This window comes from Lineus longissimus, chromosome 14, assembly GCF_910592395.1.
Source record: "Lineus longissimus chromosome 14, tnLinLong1.2, whole genome shotgun sequence".
NCBI classification, from domain to species: Eukaryota; Metazoa; Nemertea; class Pilidiophora; order Heteronemertea; family Lineidae; genus Lineus; species Lineus longissimus.
This window is the reverse complement of record NC_088321.1, coordinates 2,714,801-2,732,007: the sequence shown is the minus strand read 5'-3', so window position 1 is coordinate 2,732,007 and position 17,207 is coordinate 2,714,801. Positions and strand designations below refer to the sequence as shown.

The 17,207-nt window shown below is 42.2% G+C and overlaps 2 protein-coding genes across 6 annotated transcripts in view; one reads left to right on the top strand and one right to left on the bottom strand.

Moving 5' to 3' along the window:
- LOC135498884 (uncharacterized) overlaps positions 1 to 17,207 on the bottom strand; it is a 500,658-nt gene that overhangs the window by 123,465 nt on the left and 359,986 nt on the right. The window lies entirely within an intron of this gene.
- LOC135498821 (serine/threonine-protein kinase Nek8-like) lies at positions 1,052 to 16,765 on the top strand. The gene is made up of 13 exons (XM_064789286.1): positions 1,052 to 1,089; positions 2,722 to 2,901; positions 5,043 to 5,107; positions 6,051 to 6,154; positions 8,531 to 8,646; positions 9,798 to 9,901; positions 11,399 to 11,518; positions 12,948 to 13,089; positions 13,919 to 14,047; positions 14,694 to 14,819; positions 15,318 to 15,571; positions 15,890 to 15,942; positions 16,672 to 16,765. Exons 4-12 carry the CDS (start codon positions 6,118 to 6,120, stop codon positions 15,924 to 15,926), a joined length of 1,065 nt encoding a protein of 354 aa, XP_064645356.1. The 5' UTR covers positions 1,052 to 1,089; positions 2,722 to 2,901; positions 5,043 to 5,107; positions 6,051 to 6,117; the 3' UTR covers positions 15,927 to 15,942; positions 16,672 to 16,765.

Sequence of the window (17,207 nt, the reverse complement as noted above, 5' to 3'; positions counted from 1 at the left end):
TGGGAAAGAGGAAAAGGTAGGTCATTCGGAGCTACTTACTATGATAAATAGCATAAATAGCCCGGTGGGCGTGATACAGTTGTGTGGGAAAGAGGAAAAGGTAGGTCATTCGGGGCTACTTACTATGATAAACAGCATAAATAGCCCGGTGGGCGTGATACAGTTGTGTGGGAAAGAGGAAAAGGTAGGTCATTCGGGGCTACTTACTATGATAAAAAGCATAAATAGCCCGGTGGGCGTGATACAGTTGTGTGGGAAAGAGGAAAAGGTAGGTCATTGGGGGCTACTTACTATGATAATAGCCCGGTGGGCGTGATACAGTTGTGTGGGAAAGAGGAAAAGGTAGGTCATTCGGAGCTACTTACTATGATAAATAGCATAAATAGCCCGGTGGGCGTGATACAGTTGTGTGGGAAAGAGGAAAAGGTAGGTCATTCGGGGCTACTTACTATGATAAAAAGCATAAATAGCCCGGTGGGCGTGATACAGTTGTGAGGGAAAGAGGAAAAGGTAGGTCATTCGGGGCTACTTACTATGATAAATAGCATAAATAGCCCGGTGGGCGTGATACAGTTGTGTGGGAAAGAGGAAAAGGTTGGTCATTCGGGGCTACTTACTATGATAAATAGCATAAATAGCCCGGTGGGCGTGATACAGTTGTGTGGGAAAGAGGAAAAGGTAGGTCATTCGGGGCTACTTACTATGATAAATAGCATAAATAGCCCGGTGGGCGTGATACAGCTCTGTGGGAAAGAGGAAAGGGTAGGTCATTCGGGGCTACTTACTATGATAAATAGCATAAATAGCCCGGTGTGCGTGATACAGTTGTGTGGGAAAGAGGAATAGGTAGGTCATTCGGGGCTACTTACTATGATAAATAGCCCGGTGGGTGTGATACAGTTGTGTGGGAAAGAGGAAAAGGTAGGTCATTCGGGGCTACTTACTATGATAAATAGCATAAATAGCCCGGTGGGCGTGATACAGTTGTGTGGGAAAGAGGAAAAGGTAGGTCATTCGGGGCTACTTACTATGATAAATAGCATAAATGGCCCGGTGGGCGTGATACAGTTGTGTGGGAAAGAGGAAAAGGTAGGTCATTCGGAGCTACTTACTATGATAAATAGCATAAATAGCCGGTGGGCGTGATACAGTTGTGTGGGAAAGAGGAAAAGGTAGGTCATTCAGAGCTACTTACTATGATCAATAGTATAAAGAGCCCGGTGGGCGTGATACAGTTGTGTGGGAAAGAGGAAATGGTAGGTCATTCGGGGCTACTTACTATGATCAATAGCATAAATAGCCGGTGGGCGTGATGCAGTTGTGTGGGAAAGAGGAAAAGGTAGGTCATTCGGGGCTACTTACTATGATAAATAGCATAAATAGCCCGGTGGGCGTGATACAGTTGTGTGGGAAAGAGGAAAAGGTAGGTCATTCGGGGCTATTTACTATGATAAATAGCATAAATAGCCCGGTGGGCGTGATACAGTTGTGTGGGAAAGAGGAAAAGGTAGGTCATTCGGGGCTACTTACTATGATAAATAGCATAAATAGCCCGGTGGGCGTTATACAATTGTGTGGGAAAGAGGAAAAGGTAGGTCATTCGGGGCTACTTACTATGATAAATAGCATAAATAGCCCGGTGGGCGTGATACAGTTGTGTGGGAAAGAGGAAAAGGTAGGTTATTCGGGGCTACTTACTATAATAAATAGCATAAATAGCCCGGTTGGCGTGATACAGTTGTGTGGGAAAGAGGAAAAGGTAGGTCATTCGGGGCTACTTACTATGATAAATAGCATAAATAGCCCGGTGGGCGTGATACAGTTGTGTGGGAAAGAGGAAAAGGTAAGTCATTCGGAGCTACTTACTATGATAAATAGCATAAAGAGCCCGGTGGGCGTGATACAGTTGTGTGGGAAAGAGGAAAAGTAGGTCATTCGGGACTACTTACTATGATAAATAGCATAAATAGCCCGGTGGGCGTGATACAGTTGTGTGGGAAAGAGGAAAAGGTAGGTTATTCGGGGCTACTTACTATGAGCAGGTCATGAGGCACTAGGTTGAACCAGGGGCAGCAGACAACCGCGCTGGGGTCAGCGGCCTGTGGCAAAAACCCATTAAATTTCCCTTTTTGTTTTTTAACCCTTTAGCTCCTGCGGGTCTACACATTTTATTCCAGCATCTCCCTGAAGATTTCCAGGTATTCCTATATGTAGTGTATAGACTTTTGGCAAAAGAGATACAAAAAGTTGAAAATGAAGTACTACAAGTGATATTTATTTTGAAGCTAACAATCATACCTACAATATGCTATCATTAATTTTTCATTTTAACTAACTAATGCATATTGTCAATTCCAAAAGGTAGCGCGTTTCTTTTGGGCAATATTTCGAATGATGTGGCTAAAAAAGGTTCAGCAATGACCCTGCACTGACCTGACCTTAACATTGAACTGGTTCAGTGGCTACCACCGCCAGTGATAACCAGTCCACTGGGTAGCCAGCTTGGTCTGACAACATTGAAAATGATGTGGCTAAAAAAGGTTCAGCAACGACCCTGCACTGACCTGACCTTAACGGTGAACTGGTTCAGTGGCTACCATTGCCAGTGATAACCAGTCCATTGGGTAGCCAGCTTGGTCTGACAACATTGAAAATGATGCGGCTAAAAAAAGTTCTGCACTTCCGTCTTCCATGTTCAATTTTGAATCTCTAAATTTACAGCCGCTCAATAAAGATACCGTCCTTGACCACGCAGGTATTCGTGGCTTCTTCTCCAAACTCTTCAGTCTCCATGGCAACAAGGAGGCAGCGAACCTCCGCCTCGACTTCTTGGCATGTAACGCCGCTCAGGGACAAGATGGCGGACAGGGCATCGTCAAGGAGCTGGAGGCTCTGCTGGGGGTAAGTAACCATACAGGTACTTTAGAACCGCTCTATTAACCTCTTGAATCCCAGAACTTGAAAATCCCGGGATCCCAGGGTGGTCACGTGGTTGCGAAATTGGTTCTGACTTTCACGATGTATAGCGCCCGCATACAATCGCCATAGTCCGGTACCGAGGCGCCATCTACCAAGGCATGCTCTAACTGACCCTACTGTACATCAAACACGCTGAAACAAGCAATAAGCTAGCGTCCCAGCTCAAGGGAATAAAATATCACTGAGACCGACCTGTCGGTCGTTGGGAAAAAACGTTATTTCAAAATGAGTGACTGGTTGGTCACCGGGATTCAAGAGGTTAAGGACAACCTTGGGTCTGAGAGTCGAAGTGCTTTATAGTGAGGTGAAGGCCTAATGTCCCAGCACTAGGGATGAAGATGACTAAGGAAGTATAGAGAGGTGACCTGATCACAGAGGTGAAATTGAGTGAAAATGACCAATTTGGGACCAAAATCAGTGTCTTAGAGAGGGTGTCCTAATTACAGAGGTGTCCGCTTAGAGATGTTCCATTGTGTTTCAATTACCGGAAGTTCACTACTGTAAACGGGGCAATTAACATCCCCTGGGCCCAAATGAGGGGGTGAGGGTCCCCATATACCTTTATTTGCATTTTCGTGTTTAAGCGTATCAACCTCCATGAAAGCTGTTTCTTGGGGTCTATGTGATCATGATTTGTCCTTTAACCCTTAAAGCGCTGAATTAACAAAATCATATTACCCCTGAGCGCCGAATTAACCGAGCATTTTTGAAAATGATTAATAACAACGTTATTTTTGTTACAAACACCATGGAATGTACTGATGATTTTATACAAATGGTAATTCCCGTCGATTTTTGTGACATTTCCCGCCAAAATTTACTAATTAGGGGTAAATTAGTGCAAATACCCATAATCAACAAAAATATGGCCAGAACATAACTGCATCAGCTTTTTATACCTCCCTTGGTATTTTAATATGAAGTCTGGGTCTAAATACATCGTTTCCATCCGATTCCTGGTCGAAGCATCCGTCTTATTAGTCGTAGCAGCGCTAATTACTCCTGATGACGTCATTCCCGCGAAAATGGGGCTTCAAGTTTTTGATAAAATACTCAAAAGCTTGTATAGAAACTTGAAATTTGTTCGATGCCATTTTGTGCTAAGCATCACTGTCGAAGTACCAAAGAGCGTACATGCACACTCACTGCCATCTCTTAGCAGACAGGTGGAACTAAATGTCTGCTGTCGACGATCGTCGCCTCTGGCGCTTTCCCCCTTATGTCGACGATCGTCGCCTCTGGCGCTTTAAGGGTTAAACCCTTTGATAAGTCAGTAGAACAATGGGAATTTAGACCAAGGTCCAAACGTACTTTGTTTAAAGACAATGAAAGACAATAGACCATGTATTGGGCTAGGCCTGAATTCCGGTCATCCTAAACAGCGTCCACCAGGTTTAAAGTCAGGTATCAAGTCATCAAAATAAAATTTAGAAGCCATAAATGGAATAAGTACACCATAGAACACATTTCCTGAAAATTTCATGACATTTGGGTGTAAAATAAGGGAGATGTTGTCTAAAATCACAAGGCCCCTGTAGTATAGGGAAGCCCTATCATTTCCTCCAAGTCAAATCCAACAATGCCACCGACTGGGTGACCAGTGAACGCTGGTACATTTTAGGCAACAACTTGCTAATCTAGCACACAAATGTCATGAAACGATCAGAAAATGTGGAAAATGTCCTGCTTATTTCGTTTATGAATATTAGATTTTATCTTGATGGCTTTAAATATGTGACCTGTTCTAGCAAAACTAGTCGCATGTCGCACATAAGATGAGCCTAGATGACACCAGGAGATAATAGAAGAAATTGATGGCGTCAGATTTCACAAAAGGCAGACAATCGTGAAATGAACAAACAGTCTGTTTCAACCTGCCAAGCTCAGAGCGACATGCGACTGGTTTTGCTGGAACGGGTCACATATGCTTTTAAACCTGGTGGACGCCGTTTAGTATGACCCCTGAATGCTATTATTAACTGCGAGGTCAGGGGCTGAATAACGTAATGTCTGAAAAAAATGTCGGGTTTTTCAGGTCTTCATTGTCGACTTTTCTTCCTCAGGTGTCGGTTGGTTTGTCTCGAGACATTGTCGGAGCAGAGCTGGTCAAAGACCCGTCCTCAAAAAGGTGAGAACATGAATGGTAAATTTAAGCATATAGTAGAACCTCCCTTAGTGATACCTCTCTATTAAGGACAACCTCTCTATTAAGGACACTAGTTTTGGTCCCAAATTGGTTGTTGCCATTCAATTTGACCTCTCTAACCAGGACACCTCTCTATTAAGATCAGCACTTGTCAGTCCTGAGGGTGTCCTTAAAAGAGAGGTTCTGCTGCAGTAGAACCTTCCTTAGTGGACACCTCTCTATTAGGATAACCTCTCTATTTAGGACAACCTCTCTATTAGGGACACTAGTTTTGGTCCCGCATTGGTTGGTGCCATTCAATTTGACCTCTCTAACCAGGACACCTCTCTATTAAGATCAGCACTTCTCAGTCCTGAGGGTGTCCTTAATAGAGAGGTTCTACTGCAGTAGAACCTCCCTTAGTGGACACCTCTCTATTAAAGACAACCTCTCTATTAAGGACAACCTCTCTATTAAGGACAACCTCTCTATTAAGGACACTAGTTTTGGTCCCAAATTGGTTGTTGCCATTCAATTTGACCTCTCTAATCAGGACACCTCTCTATTAAGATCAGCACTTGTCAGTCCTGAGGGTGTCCTTAAAAGAGAGGTTCTACTGCAGTAGAACCTCCCTTAGTGGACACCTCTCTATTAGGATAACCTCTCTATTAAGGACAGCCTCTCTATTAAGGACAAACTCTCTATTAAGGACAACCTCTCTATTAGGGACACTAGTTTTGGTCCCGCATTGGTTGGTGCCATTCAATTTGACCTCTCTAACCAGGACACCTCTCTATTAAGATCAGCACTTGTCAGTCCTGAGGGTGTCCTTAATAGAGAGGTTCTACTGCAGTAGAGCCTCCCTTAGTGGACACCTCTCTTTTACGGACAACCTGCTTGGTGTAACTCTACTCAAATCTACTAAATCTTATGGACTTTTTTCCAGTACGGTTGGGGAGCTCTACTTCCGTCTTGAGTGTCTCCGTGGATGGAGTGGACATTACCAGCAGTCGATGGCCGGCTTTGAGAAGATCAGAACCGTTGGGAAAGGTGGGTAAATCAGGCTCTTAATACGCCGGTCACTCATTGCACAACTGGATACTTCAAGACTGAAAGTATATTAATTGGTCACAGAGTTGCAATATCATTTGTTGGGTGTGTATTTCTGAAGATTCTAGCTCCCCGAGTTCAATCAAGCATCTTTGAGTTTTGGAAGCCATGGCTTTCAATTACCCATTACTTAACTTACCATACTTTCAACCACATTGTGAACTAGGTCATCATCAGTGCGATTACCATACATTCTGCCATATTGCGACCTAGGTCGTCATCAGTGTGATCACCATACATTCTGCCACATTGCGACCTAGGTTGTCATCGGTGCGATCACCATACATTCTGCTACATTGTGACCTAGGTCGTCATCAGTGCGATCACCAAACATTCTGCCACATCGCAACCTGGGTTGTCATCAGTGTGATCACCATACATTCTGCTACATTGTGGCCTAGGTCGTCATCAGTGCGATCACCATACATTCTGCCACATTGCGACCTAGGTCGTCATCAGTGTGATCACCATACATTCTGCCACATTGCGACCTAGGTCGTCATCAGTGCAATCACCATACATTCTGCTACATTGTGACCTAGGTCGTCATGAGTGTGATCACCATACATTCTGCCACATTGCGACCTAGGTCGTCATCAGTGTGATCACCATACATTCTGCCACATTGCGACCTAGGTTGTCATCAGTGCGATCACCATACATTCTGCCACATTGTGACCTAGGTCGTCATCAGTGTGATCACCATACATTCTGCCACATTGCGACCTAGGTCATCATCAGTGCGATCACCATACATTCTGCCACATTGCGACATAACTCTTTTGATAATTATTCATTCCCTGAATGAATGGCAGTGCCAGTGGAATAATTTCTGTTGCAATTTGTTTCCGGTTAAGGTCCAAAATGAGCTAGCTTGACTAGACTACTGTATGCTACTGACCACCTACATGTATGTGAGATCTTTTACTTGTCCTGGCTAAGACACTCAGGTACAGCTTTTTGTCTCATCCGACAGACCCTCATTAATTGATAATAAAAACATCGGCCTTGTTAGGAAATTCTTAACACCTGCCTCAACAAAAACTACGCAGTTTTCCCACCTACTGATAGATGGCGTGCAGGTGATCGTGTCGATGGCGGTTTCGAGGAATCGAACTCTTCTCCGTTTCAAGCTGCAGTCTTTTCAAAACAGGTCATTGGAAAGTTTGAAAATTATGAAAAATATATTCGGCAGTTAAAGAGTTAAGGTGCTTTTGCTTGGTTTCGAGTGTCTCAACAACTCTGGTCCAGATTATCTTGGCTCCTTCATTGATATTTTTTGACAAACAAATACTCTACACCAAGGATGTGATGAATATTCCTAGATAGTGCAGAAAATTGCATTTAATAAGGAGTTTGCGGGGGTAGCCATGTTTGTTCAAATCTCCCGGGCGAATGACGTCATGGATGCAGTGGGGTTTTTTCATCAAGGTGAGTACTACTCGTTTCCACTAAGTTTCCAGACCTTTTTCTACCCCGGTACCTTGGCTCAAACGCATGGGGAACTAGACCTGCTCTTTCTTCTGCTGATGCACGGTTGTAATCGAAGGATTCATCGCCGGACGTCGACGAAGAACCCGAAGAAATCGAAGAACTGTCATCTGTCATTTCAAGCATTCGCCATTGTTCGAACAGCTGATTGTCACAATGGCTGCATCAATGACGTCATTGGCTCTCCGTATGGAGGAGAGAGCAGATTAAAATCCACCAAGATGGCGGCAAACTTGGTTCAAAAATAAGCAATTATATCATCCATTTCACTCATTAATGTTTGTTTATTTATAAAACCAAGAGCCACAGTTGTTTTTAAGAATACGCAGTTTACGTAGATGTTAAGGTTGTAGCTGTTGGTCGAATGGGGAATCATTCCCATAGCTTCCCTTTAAAACCTTCCTCTTTCATGTAACTGTTGGTCGAATAGGGAATCATTCCCATAGCTTCCCTTTAAAACCTTCCATAGCTTCCCTTTAAAACCTTCCTCTTTCATGTAACTGCTGGTCGAATAGGGAATCATTCCCATAGCTTCCCTTTAAAACCTTCCTCTTTCATGTAACTGTTGGTCGAATGGGGAATCATTCGCATAGCTTCCCTTTAAAACCTTCCTCTTTCATGTAACTCTTGGTCGAATGGGGAATCATTCCCATAGCTTCCCTTTAAAACCTTCCTCTTTCATCGCTACAGGCATTAGACTTATTCTATTAACTTATTGTACAAAAAAGTAAGTAAGTAAGTAATTGTAAAGTGTCATTGATCACTTCAGGTAGATTTTGGCACTATAAATACGTTTAGTTATTATTAATTGTTAATTTCTTCTAGGGGCATATGGTGCGGCCGTCCTCTACCGGAAACGTGACGACGACTCCCTGGTCATTCTCAAAGAAATCAACATGCACGACTTGAATGCAGCAGAGAGACAACTTGCTCTTAACGAGGTGAGAGTCGTTAAGAAATGTACAGCGATGTCCCCGGCGTTGTTGTCTCCTGTCTATTTCATGAAAAAAATGGCGCTGGAGATTTAATGCGGAAAATTCAGCAATTGAACATGTTGAACAACAAATATTATTATTAAAGGCCTACGTAGGTTTGTAAAAAAAGTGAAATTTGAATATGAATTTGAAAATTTCCAGTTGCGTCAATGTGGGCTTATTGAAAATTTCTGCATTGCCATTGCGTAGACTGATATACAAATACTATAAATACCAAGTTTCAACAAATTTGCATGCATAATAACGGCACTCCGGCATTGTGTATCACTGCATTTCTATTTTCTTAGACCACCAGTAATTACGAACGGCGTACACCTTTAAGTCAAAAATATCTAAAACTACTCACTTTGCTGCGGCCGTCAGAGTGGCGCAGTGGAATAAACAGCGCCTGTCACCTCTGACGTCCCAGGTTTGATTCCCATTCCGTACGGGTACACTCAGAAACAGAGAGGGTGACTCTCTTCAATAGCGTAGGTTTCCTCCTACTTACATGAAAACATTGCCCAATATTGTTTATGATAGATCTGATAGAGTCCTAGTTGACGCTGGACTCTCAACTCAATATTTTACTTACTTTGTGAGAATTGGACAAAGTGTGAAAAAGACCCAATTTTCAGCCAAATATTGAAAAATGTCAAATTTGCGCTTATTTCATTTTAACCATTTTGTTACTTATTTTCGCATACAGTGGAACCTCCCTAAGCAGACACCTCTCTATTAAGGACAACCTCTCTATATAGGACACTACTTTTGGTCGAGAATTGGTTGTGAGCATTCAATTTGACCTAGCATTCAATTTGACCTCTCTAATCAGGACAACTCTCTAATAAGGACAGCACTTGTCAGTCCCGAGGGTGTCCTCAATAGCGAGGTTCTACTGTACTTTAGGCAAGGTGTGCAATTTTTGATATAATAGAGAGGGTGTCCTCAATAGAGAGGTTCTACTGTACTTTAGGCAAGGTGTGCAATTTCTGATATAATAGAGAGGGTGTCCTTTATAGAGAGGTGTCCGCTAAGGGAGGGTCTACTGTACTTACATGTATTTTCAGATACTTCAGGCAAGTCGTCTGATTTTTGACACGATCTCGTCTTTTCAGGTGAAAGTTCTCGCCGTCTTAGACCACCCGAACATCATCAGTTATTACGATAGTTTTGAAGAAGACGGCGTCCTGATGATTGAAATGGAGTATGCAAATGGAGGGTAAGTTACAGTAGAACCACTCTATTCAGGACACCCATGGGACTAACAAGTGCTGTCCTTAATAAAGAGGTGTCCTGATTAGAGAGGTCAAATTAAATGGAAACAACCAATTTGGGACCAAAACTAGAGTCCTTGGTAGAGAGGTTGTCCTTAATAGAAGACGGCGTCCTGATAATTGAAATGGAGTATGCAAATGGGGGGTAAGTTACAGTAGAACCACTCTATTAAGGACACCCATGGGACTAACAAGTGCTGTACTATGGCAATGGCAATATTACCAAGCTGTCGGCTGCCCAGTCACTTTTCACTTTAGAGTAGCACAGTAGAACCTCTCAATTTTAAAGGACACCATTGGGACTGACAAATGTTATCCTTAATAGAGAGGTGTCCCGATTAGAGAGGTCAAATTAAATCGAAACAACCAATTTGGAACCAGAACTAGTGTCCTTAATAGAGAGGTTGTCCTTAATAAGGGGTTGTCCTTAATAGAGAGGTTGTCCTTAATAGAAGACGGCGTCCTGATGATTGAAATGGAGTATGCAAATGGAGGGTGAGTTACTGTAGAACCTCTCTATTAAGGACACCCATGGGACTAACAAGTGCTGTACTATGGCAATGGCAATATTACCAAGCTGTCGGCTGCCCAGTCACTTTTCACTTTAGAGTAGCACAGTAGAACCTCTCAATTTTAAAGGACATCATTGGGACTGACAAATGTTATCCTTAATAGAGAGGTGTCCTGATTAGAGAGGTCAAATCGAATGGAAACAACCAATTTGGAACCAGAACTAGTGTCCTTACTAGAGAGGTTGTCCTTAATAGAGAGGTTGTCCTTAATAGAGAGGTTGTCCTTAATAGAGAGGTTGTCCTTAATAGAGAGGTTGTCCTTAATAGAGAGGTTGTCCTTAATAGAGAGGTTGTCCTTAATAGAGAGGTGTCCGCTAAGGGAGGTTCCACTGTATTTGTACATCAGTCTACACAACGGCAGTGTTGAAATTTATATTCAGTTTGTATTTACGCAATTAAAGTTTTCAAATTCAATTACAAATTCAAATTCTTTTATGAACCGCGTGGGCCTTTAATCATCGACACACTCAACTCGCATCTCGTTCCGAAGTTGTTTACATATTGACTTGTCATGAAAACCCTGAACTTATTTTTTTCTGAAGATTATCTTTCGCCTTTGTGTCCTTGAGCAAGGCACTTTACCACACTTGCTTCTCTTCACCCAGGAGTAGATGGGTACCTAGCTTACAGTGATGACAAACTGAATGTTAGTCTAGAGTGCTGTATAGCTGCAGCTCGGACCTGTGATACTCCCAGAGAGTCGAGCTTGAAACACGAATGTTCAGGCCAATAGCTAGGGGTAATAATGTGAAGCGCTTTGAGCGACTGAAACCAGATAATATAAAGTGCTTTGAGGCCGTTCTGCATTATAAAGCGCTATGCTCATGTAAAAACTTGCAATTTTTTATTTTCCTCGATTCCTTTTTCCAGGACGCTAGCTCAATACCTCTCTCATAGGGACGCTCCACTGGACGAGAAGGAAATACTAGAAATCTTCCAACAGATGGTGGCAGCCATTCGTCACATTCACGAACATAACATACTACACAGGTTAGTCTCCGCAAAGTTTTCTATATATCAAATTTAGAGGAGTCGAATTTTATATCAAATTTATATAAATTTTACTCGCCAAATTTTGCCAGTGTATCTGTGATCTATTTTAGTATTTGTGACCCACCACAGCAAAATGAGTCGCATGTCGCTTCGAGCTTGACAGGTTGAGACGGACTGGTTGTTCATTTCACTATTGTCTGCCTTATGTGAAGTCGATTTCTTCTATAATAGTAGTACGTCCACAACATGGAAAACCCCGGCGTTTTTAAACCCGGGGATACTCCGAACCAGACAATGCCCGGAGAAGACACGGTGAGGACTTCCACTACATGGAAACAGATACTGAACACGGCGACAGATGGCGTGGTCTATATGAAATTCCTGTAGAACTCTCCGATTTTTTGTTATTGTTGGAGTCGCGATTGACCGACACAAAATGCGCAGTGGTAACCACGCCGCCTGTCGCCGAGTGTAGAAACTCACTAACGCCGGCGTTTTTGTGATTACACTACATAAAACGCCGTGCTTAAATTAGCCCCCATTTAGCCCTGAATCCATCGTCGTGACAAGAAAACACCGGCGTTTTCTAGCACTGGCGTTTTCCAGGGGAAAATTAACAGGTGTAAGCGCAAAAACTCCGGACCAACACTGGCGTTTTATGTAGTGGAGGCGACTCTTATGTCCTGGTGTCATTTTAGGCTCATCTTCTGTGAGACATGCGACCCATTTTGCCGTGGAGGGCCACATTTAGTGTCCTCCCTGACTGTTTTGAATGTGTCGGACCAACAAGGTTAAGACAGTGCCACCTAACTGGGCATTTTTGCCAGCGTAATACACCAGAAAAACACCAATCTCCCTATCGGCGGTCGAGTGTTGTCCCTTCTTCTTCCTCTTCAGCATTCACTCTGCCCTTGGAGGTGATTTTCTCCAGGGAGTATTCCTCCTCCGAGGCAGGATGAGCGTTTATGCGTGCCACTATGGTTATGCACCAATTGAGTTATTGGCCTAGTGAATCGACTTCGGCCAGAGGTAGAGTCCACGCAAGCTACTCATGTTTCTCACCTGGTGGGGTATTTAACCTGCCCTGGCATAGACATCAGATACAAGGAACCTTGGTTTAACATCTCATTCGATGGACTGTGAAGAGCCAGGAATTTACGTTCCTCGAAAGCCATGCCGGTTCATCCTAAAATACAATGCTGTGTTCTGCTCGGGATCAAACCCAGGGCCTTTTGCTCTTGCGTCTCTGCTGCAGGTGCATGCATGGCCAAAGCCCACACAGTTTGTATTAGATGCTTTTAGGCCTAAGGGATTGATAGACGTTATGACCTTCTTTTCAGGAAAGTTATAGATTTCGTTAGTGTCGGTCTGCATTTTCTTGAGTAACTTCTCCTAATAAAAAAAATGATTTTGATAATTTCTCCAGGGATATGAAAACGGCCAACATCTTCCTGACAAAAGAGGGCGTTGTTAAAGTCGGCGACTTTGGAATCTCAAAGATAATGTCAACTGCTGATAAAGGAGCGAATACAGTGCTGGGAACGCCTTATTATATCAGCCCCGAAATGGTGAGTCTCGAAATAGAAAGTGCTCATTGAGAGCTTTCTAATGAATGGTCATGTCAGTAGGTTTAGAAATGGTACCATAAGAAAGGGCTCATTGAGAGCTTTCCAGTGAATGGTCATGTCAATAGGTTTACAAATGGTACCATAAGAAAGTGCTCATTGAGAGCTTTCCAAAGAATGGTCATGTCAGTAGGTTTACAAATGGTACCATCAGAAAGTGCTCATTGAGAGCATTCGAATCAATGGTCATGTCAACAGGTTTACAAATGGTACTGCAAAAAAGTGATCTTGAAAGCTTTCCAAAGAATGGTCATGTCAATAGGTTTACAAATGGTACCATAAAGGGCTGAGAGCTTTCCTATGAATGGTTATGTCAAATGGTCCCATCAGAAAGTGCTCATTGAGAGCTTTCCAAATAATGGCGATGTCGATAGGTTATCTAATGGTACCATAAGAAAGTCCTCATTGAGAGCTTTCTAAGGAATGGTCTTGTCAGTAGGTTTACTAATGGTACCATCAGAAAGTGCTAATAGAGAGCTCTCCATTCAACTCAAAAGATAGTCATGTCTTCAAGAGAAATTTTTGGTGAAAAATGAAAAAAAAACTTGTCTTCACAATTGTCATTTTCTTGATATTTTTTGCGCTGTGTGGTATATGATTTTTAAAAAACTTCACTCGTGGCTGATCCTTGTCATCCAGATCGGACTCGATGATCCTCTGCGGCCTGAAAGCATGTGACCTGCCGTCTCGAGCTTTCAGGCCGAAGAAAATCATGTCGTGCGACCTGGTGACTCGGATCAGGTAGTTTTGTTATCATTTTGTTCTATTACAGTGCGAAGGCAAGGAGTACAATGATAAGTCAGACATCTGGGCACTCGGCTGCATTCTGTATGAAATGGCTTGTTTACAGAAGACGTTCGAGGGATCAAATCTGCCCGCCTTGGTCAATAAAATTATGAAGGTAAGAAATTTAAAGGGGTTCACTGTTCAAGTTTACTGGTGGTTCAGGAAAATAGCATTCCACGAAGATGACGTCACGGCAGCTGCTGCCCTCTGTATCATTCATGCTAAAAACAATGCAGGGTCAAAGATAATTGACTTTGAAATAAGCTCAAATGCGTAGAAATAAGTGTCGATGTCCGACTGTCACGTGACTAAAATGTCATTAATATCTTATGCAAATGACCTTGTGAGATATAAATAGTAACTTCGCGGGATGCTATTTGCTGAAACTAGGTACAGGTATTTTAGTTCCTCACAACAACACCAGATGTCCCCAGCTACTCAAATGTGTTTCATATGGTTTCTCTGCTCTGGGGTGTCCTAATTGAATAGATTGTTCAACTGCGAGGGTGAGATGGGGTCTGCCACCCCTCATTTTAGGTAAAAAATAGTGGAAATCGGCAAAAATTACCACTCCCACTCTTTAGAAAATAATCCCAATATGCTCCAACTTATCATTGCTGTTTTATGGAAACCAGGGGAAACGACGAAGGTTTTGAAGAATTTCGATGAGTGTATCACAATTATTGTTGTGAGATTTCGGTGATGAAAATGCTCAAATCCTTGGCACTGAAGGAGTTAAATTATTTTCATTCACCTTCCAGGGCCAGTTCGCCCCAGTGAAAGGAAACTATTCAGAAGATTTCAAAAACCTGATAAAGGACATGTTAGAACATGAGCCTGAATACCGACCGTCTGCCAATGAGCTCATGTATCGACGGTTACCAGAGGTAGGGATGATATTTATTTACAAATACAGTGGAACCTCCCTTAGCGGACACCTCTCTATTAAGGACAACCTCTCTATTAAGGACAACCTCTCTATTAAGGACAACCTCTCAATTAAGGACAGCCTCTCTATTAAGGACAGCCTCTCTATTAAGGACACCCTCTCTATTAAGGACACCCTCTCTATTAAGGAAAGCCTCTCTATTAAGGACAGCCTCTCTATTAAGGACAACCTCTCTGTTAGGGACAACCTCTCACCGATCAAGTTTTAAATTAAAATCCGAAGTTTTTGTTTTGAAATTTTGATCAAATTTGACAATATGATATGTCATTATCTAGCTCGTACGCCCTACTCTGAGAGCCAAGATTTCAGGTTTTTTACAGGACGGATAGGCAGAGTAGTATATATATAGAGGGACCCTTACTGCCTTAGCTTCTTAGGGATTTAGGCCTAGCCTAGGCCTTGGAGTAATAAACAATAGGAATCTCCTTTTTTTTAGAAAATGTCTACGGCTCCTCAACAAAGGAAGATTTATAAGTTCACTATGGTGAAGGATGTAGCGCTTCTAAAAGAGATTGTAGCCATCAACCCTTTCTCTGAACCGTCAAAGTGGAAAGAAGTGCTTCAGAACTTTAATTTTTATTTCACCGGGGAGGGACAAGAAAAAAAGGATGCAACTGAAAGAGGCATTGTCGATCGATTTGCTGTTCTCCTCACAAAATTCAAGAAGGATGAACTTACATCTGTCAGAGTGTAAGTATTTTCAGGCATGCATTAAACTTATGCATTGCACGAATAGTTGTGCCGACTAGACTATCCCAAAAAAAACAATGTTTCTTTAAGCCTATCTAAATATCTACACTGGCTGTCCAAAATGTTACCTAATCTTAGTTTGTGAAGGTCATTGATCTGTCAGTACGATTCCAATACATAAATGTCTTTCTTCTTGAGGTGGTGATTGGCTAATGAGAACATTGCGCAACATCTCTGCGTGGTGATTGGCTGATTGTCATTTAGGGCCTCTAGTGGTCTTGAAGTCTTCATAGTGTAACCAGAGATATTTTTCTTCAGGAAACTGTCGAGGAGGAGGAAGCAGGTGAAAACCTGATATTAGTCATAATCAGGTAGGCTACTACTCTTCTTTTTGAAGGTGCCGCATTTGTCATTTTACTACACCTGCACTTCGAATTTGATTGAATATTTGGTAACTAACTTGAGAGGAGAAGACTTTTTTGGGACCAGAGGAGTGATAGATTCCCCTGCATTTTGATTGAATATTTGGTAACTAACTTGAGAGAAGAAGACTTTTTTGGGACCAGAGGAGTGATAGATTCCCCTGCATTTTGATTAAATATTTGGTAACTAACTTGAGAGGAGAAGACTTTTTTGGGACCAGAGGAGTGATAGATTCCCCTGCATTTTGATTGAATATTTGGTAACTAACTTGAGAGAAGAAGACTTTTTTGGGACCAGAGGAGTGATAGATTCCCCTGCATTTTGGAACTTTTGTTTTCTATTCCTTGACATATTACCTACACTGTATTTTTTGAAATGTTGGGAAATATGTTATATCTGCATTGCCAAGTCTGCAATCTCTAGAATTTGGAAACAATTGTATTTGAGCCGAATTTGTACTCTTTTTAGGACTACACATTTTTCCTGAAGTGAACACTTCTGAAAATGTCTGAAGATCTAGTCAAGGTCACCGTTTCATTTTCTCCCTAAAATTTCACATCACAATATGTCCACTATCATCACTACATTTGAACATTGTAAGAGTACAATAGAATGAGACTAGGGGTGAAACGAATTCCTGATTAAACATCTTTTGAGCAATTTCTTCGTCATTGTAGAGGCAGGCTGCATCTGAAAGACCTCGTCCCCAATCACGACCTCGCATCCGACTTCAACTTCATCGAAGTCGAAGATCAAGAAGTGATACCAGAATTGAAGCGCCATTACAAGTACGTTAAAGTTAGTAAGTTAAACTATGGTTATGCAATTATCAGGCCAGAAAGCTGTTCTGTCCCACCATGGCAAAAGAAGTAACTGACAATCTAGGTCAATCTAGGTCAAACTGAGCTAAGCTTACCAGGCTTATCAGGGAGATTTGTCATTACATTCAAAAGCACAGGCTGTTTATGTTTTTCTTCATTTTTCTCGACAAGTAATAAATGTCAGTGACTAGTACTTCCTTTGGCCATGGTGGGGCAGTGTTGCTCATGACTACACTGCAGCAAGAATATCAGGAATGTCAAGTGTTGGTGTAGTGATGGTGTTACCATGGTGAAGGTAGGTGTAGCACCAACACCTTACACTTTCTCAACTCCAACACTTCACCTCACCCATTCTATACTGCTTTATGAGTTCAGTACTTATAAGATTACAA

What these genes read in the sequence shown, in the direction of transcription:
- LOC135498821 (XM_064789286.1), top strand. Translation starts at nt 6,118, where the DNA reads ATGGCCGGCTTTGAGAAGATCAGAACCGTTGGGAAAG. An exon ending in TGGTCAATAAAATTATGAAG is followed by an intron (nt 14,048 to 14,693) that starts GTAAGAAATTTA and finishes TTCACCTTCCAG; the next exon opens with GGCCAGTTCGCCCCAGTGAA. An exon ending in GAACTTACATCTGTCAGAGT is followed by an intron (nt 15,572 to 15,889) that starts GTAAGTATTTTC and finishes ATTTTTCTTCAG; the next exon opens with GAAACTGTCGAGGAGGAGGA.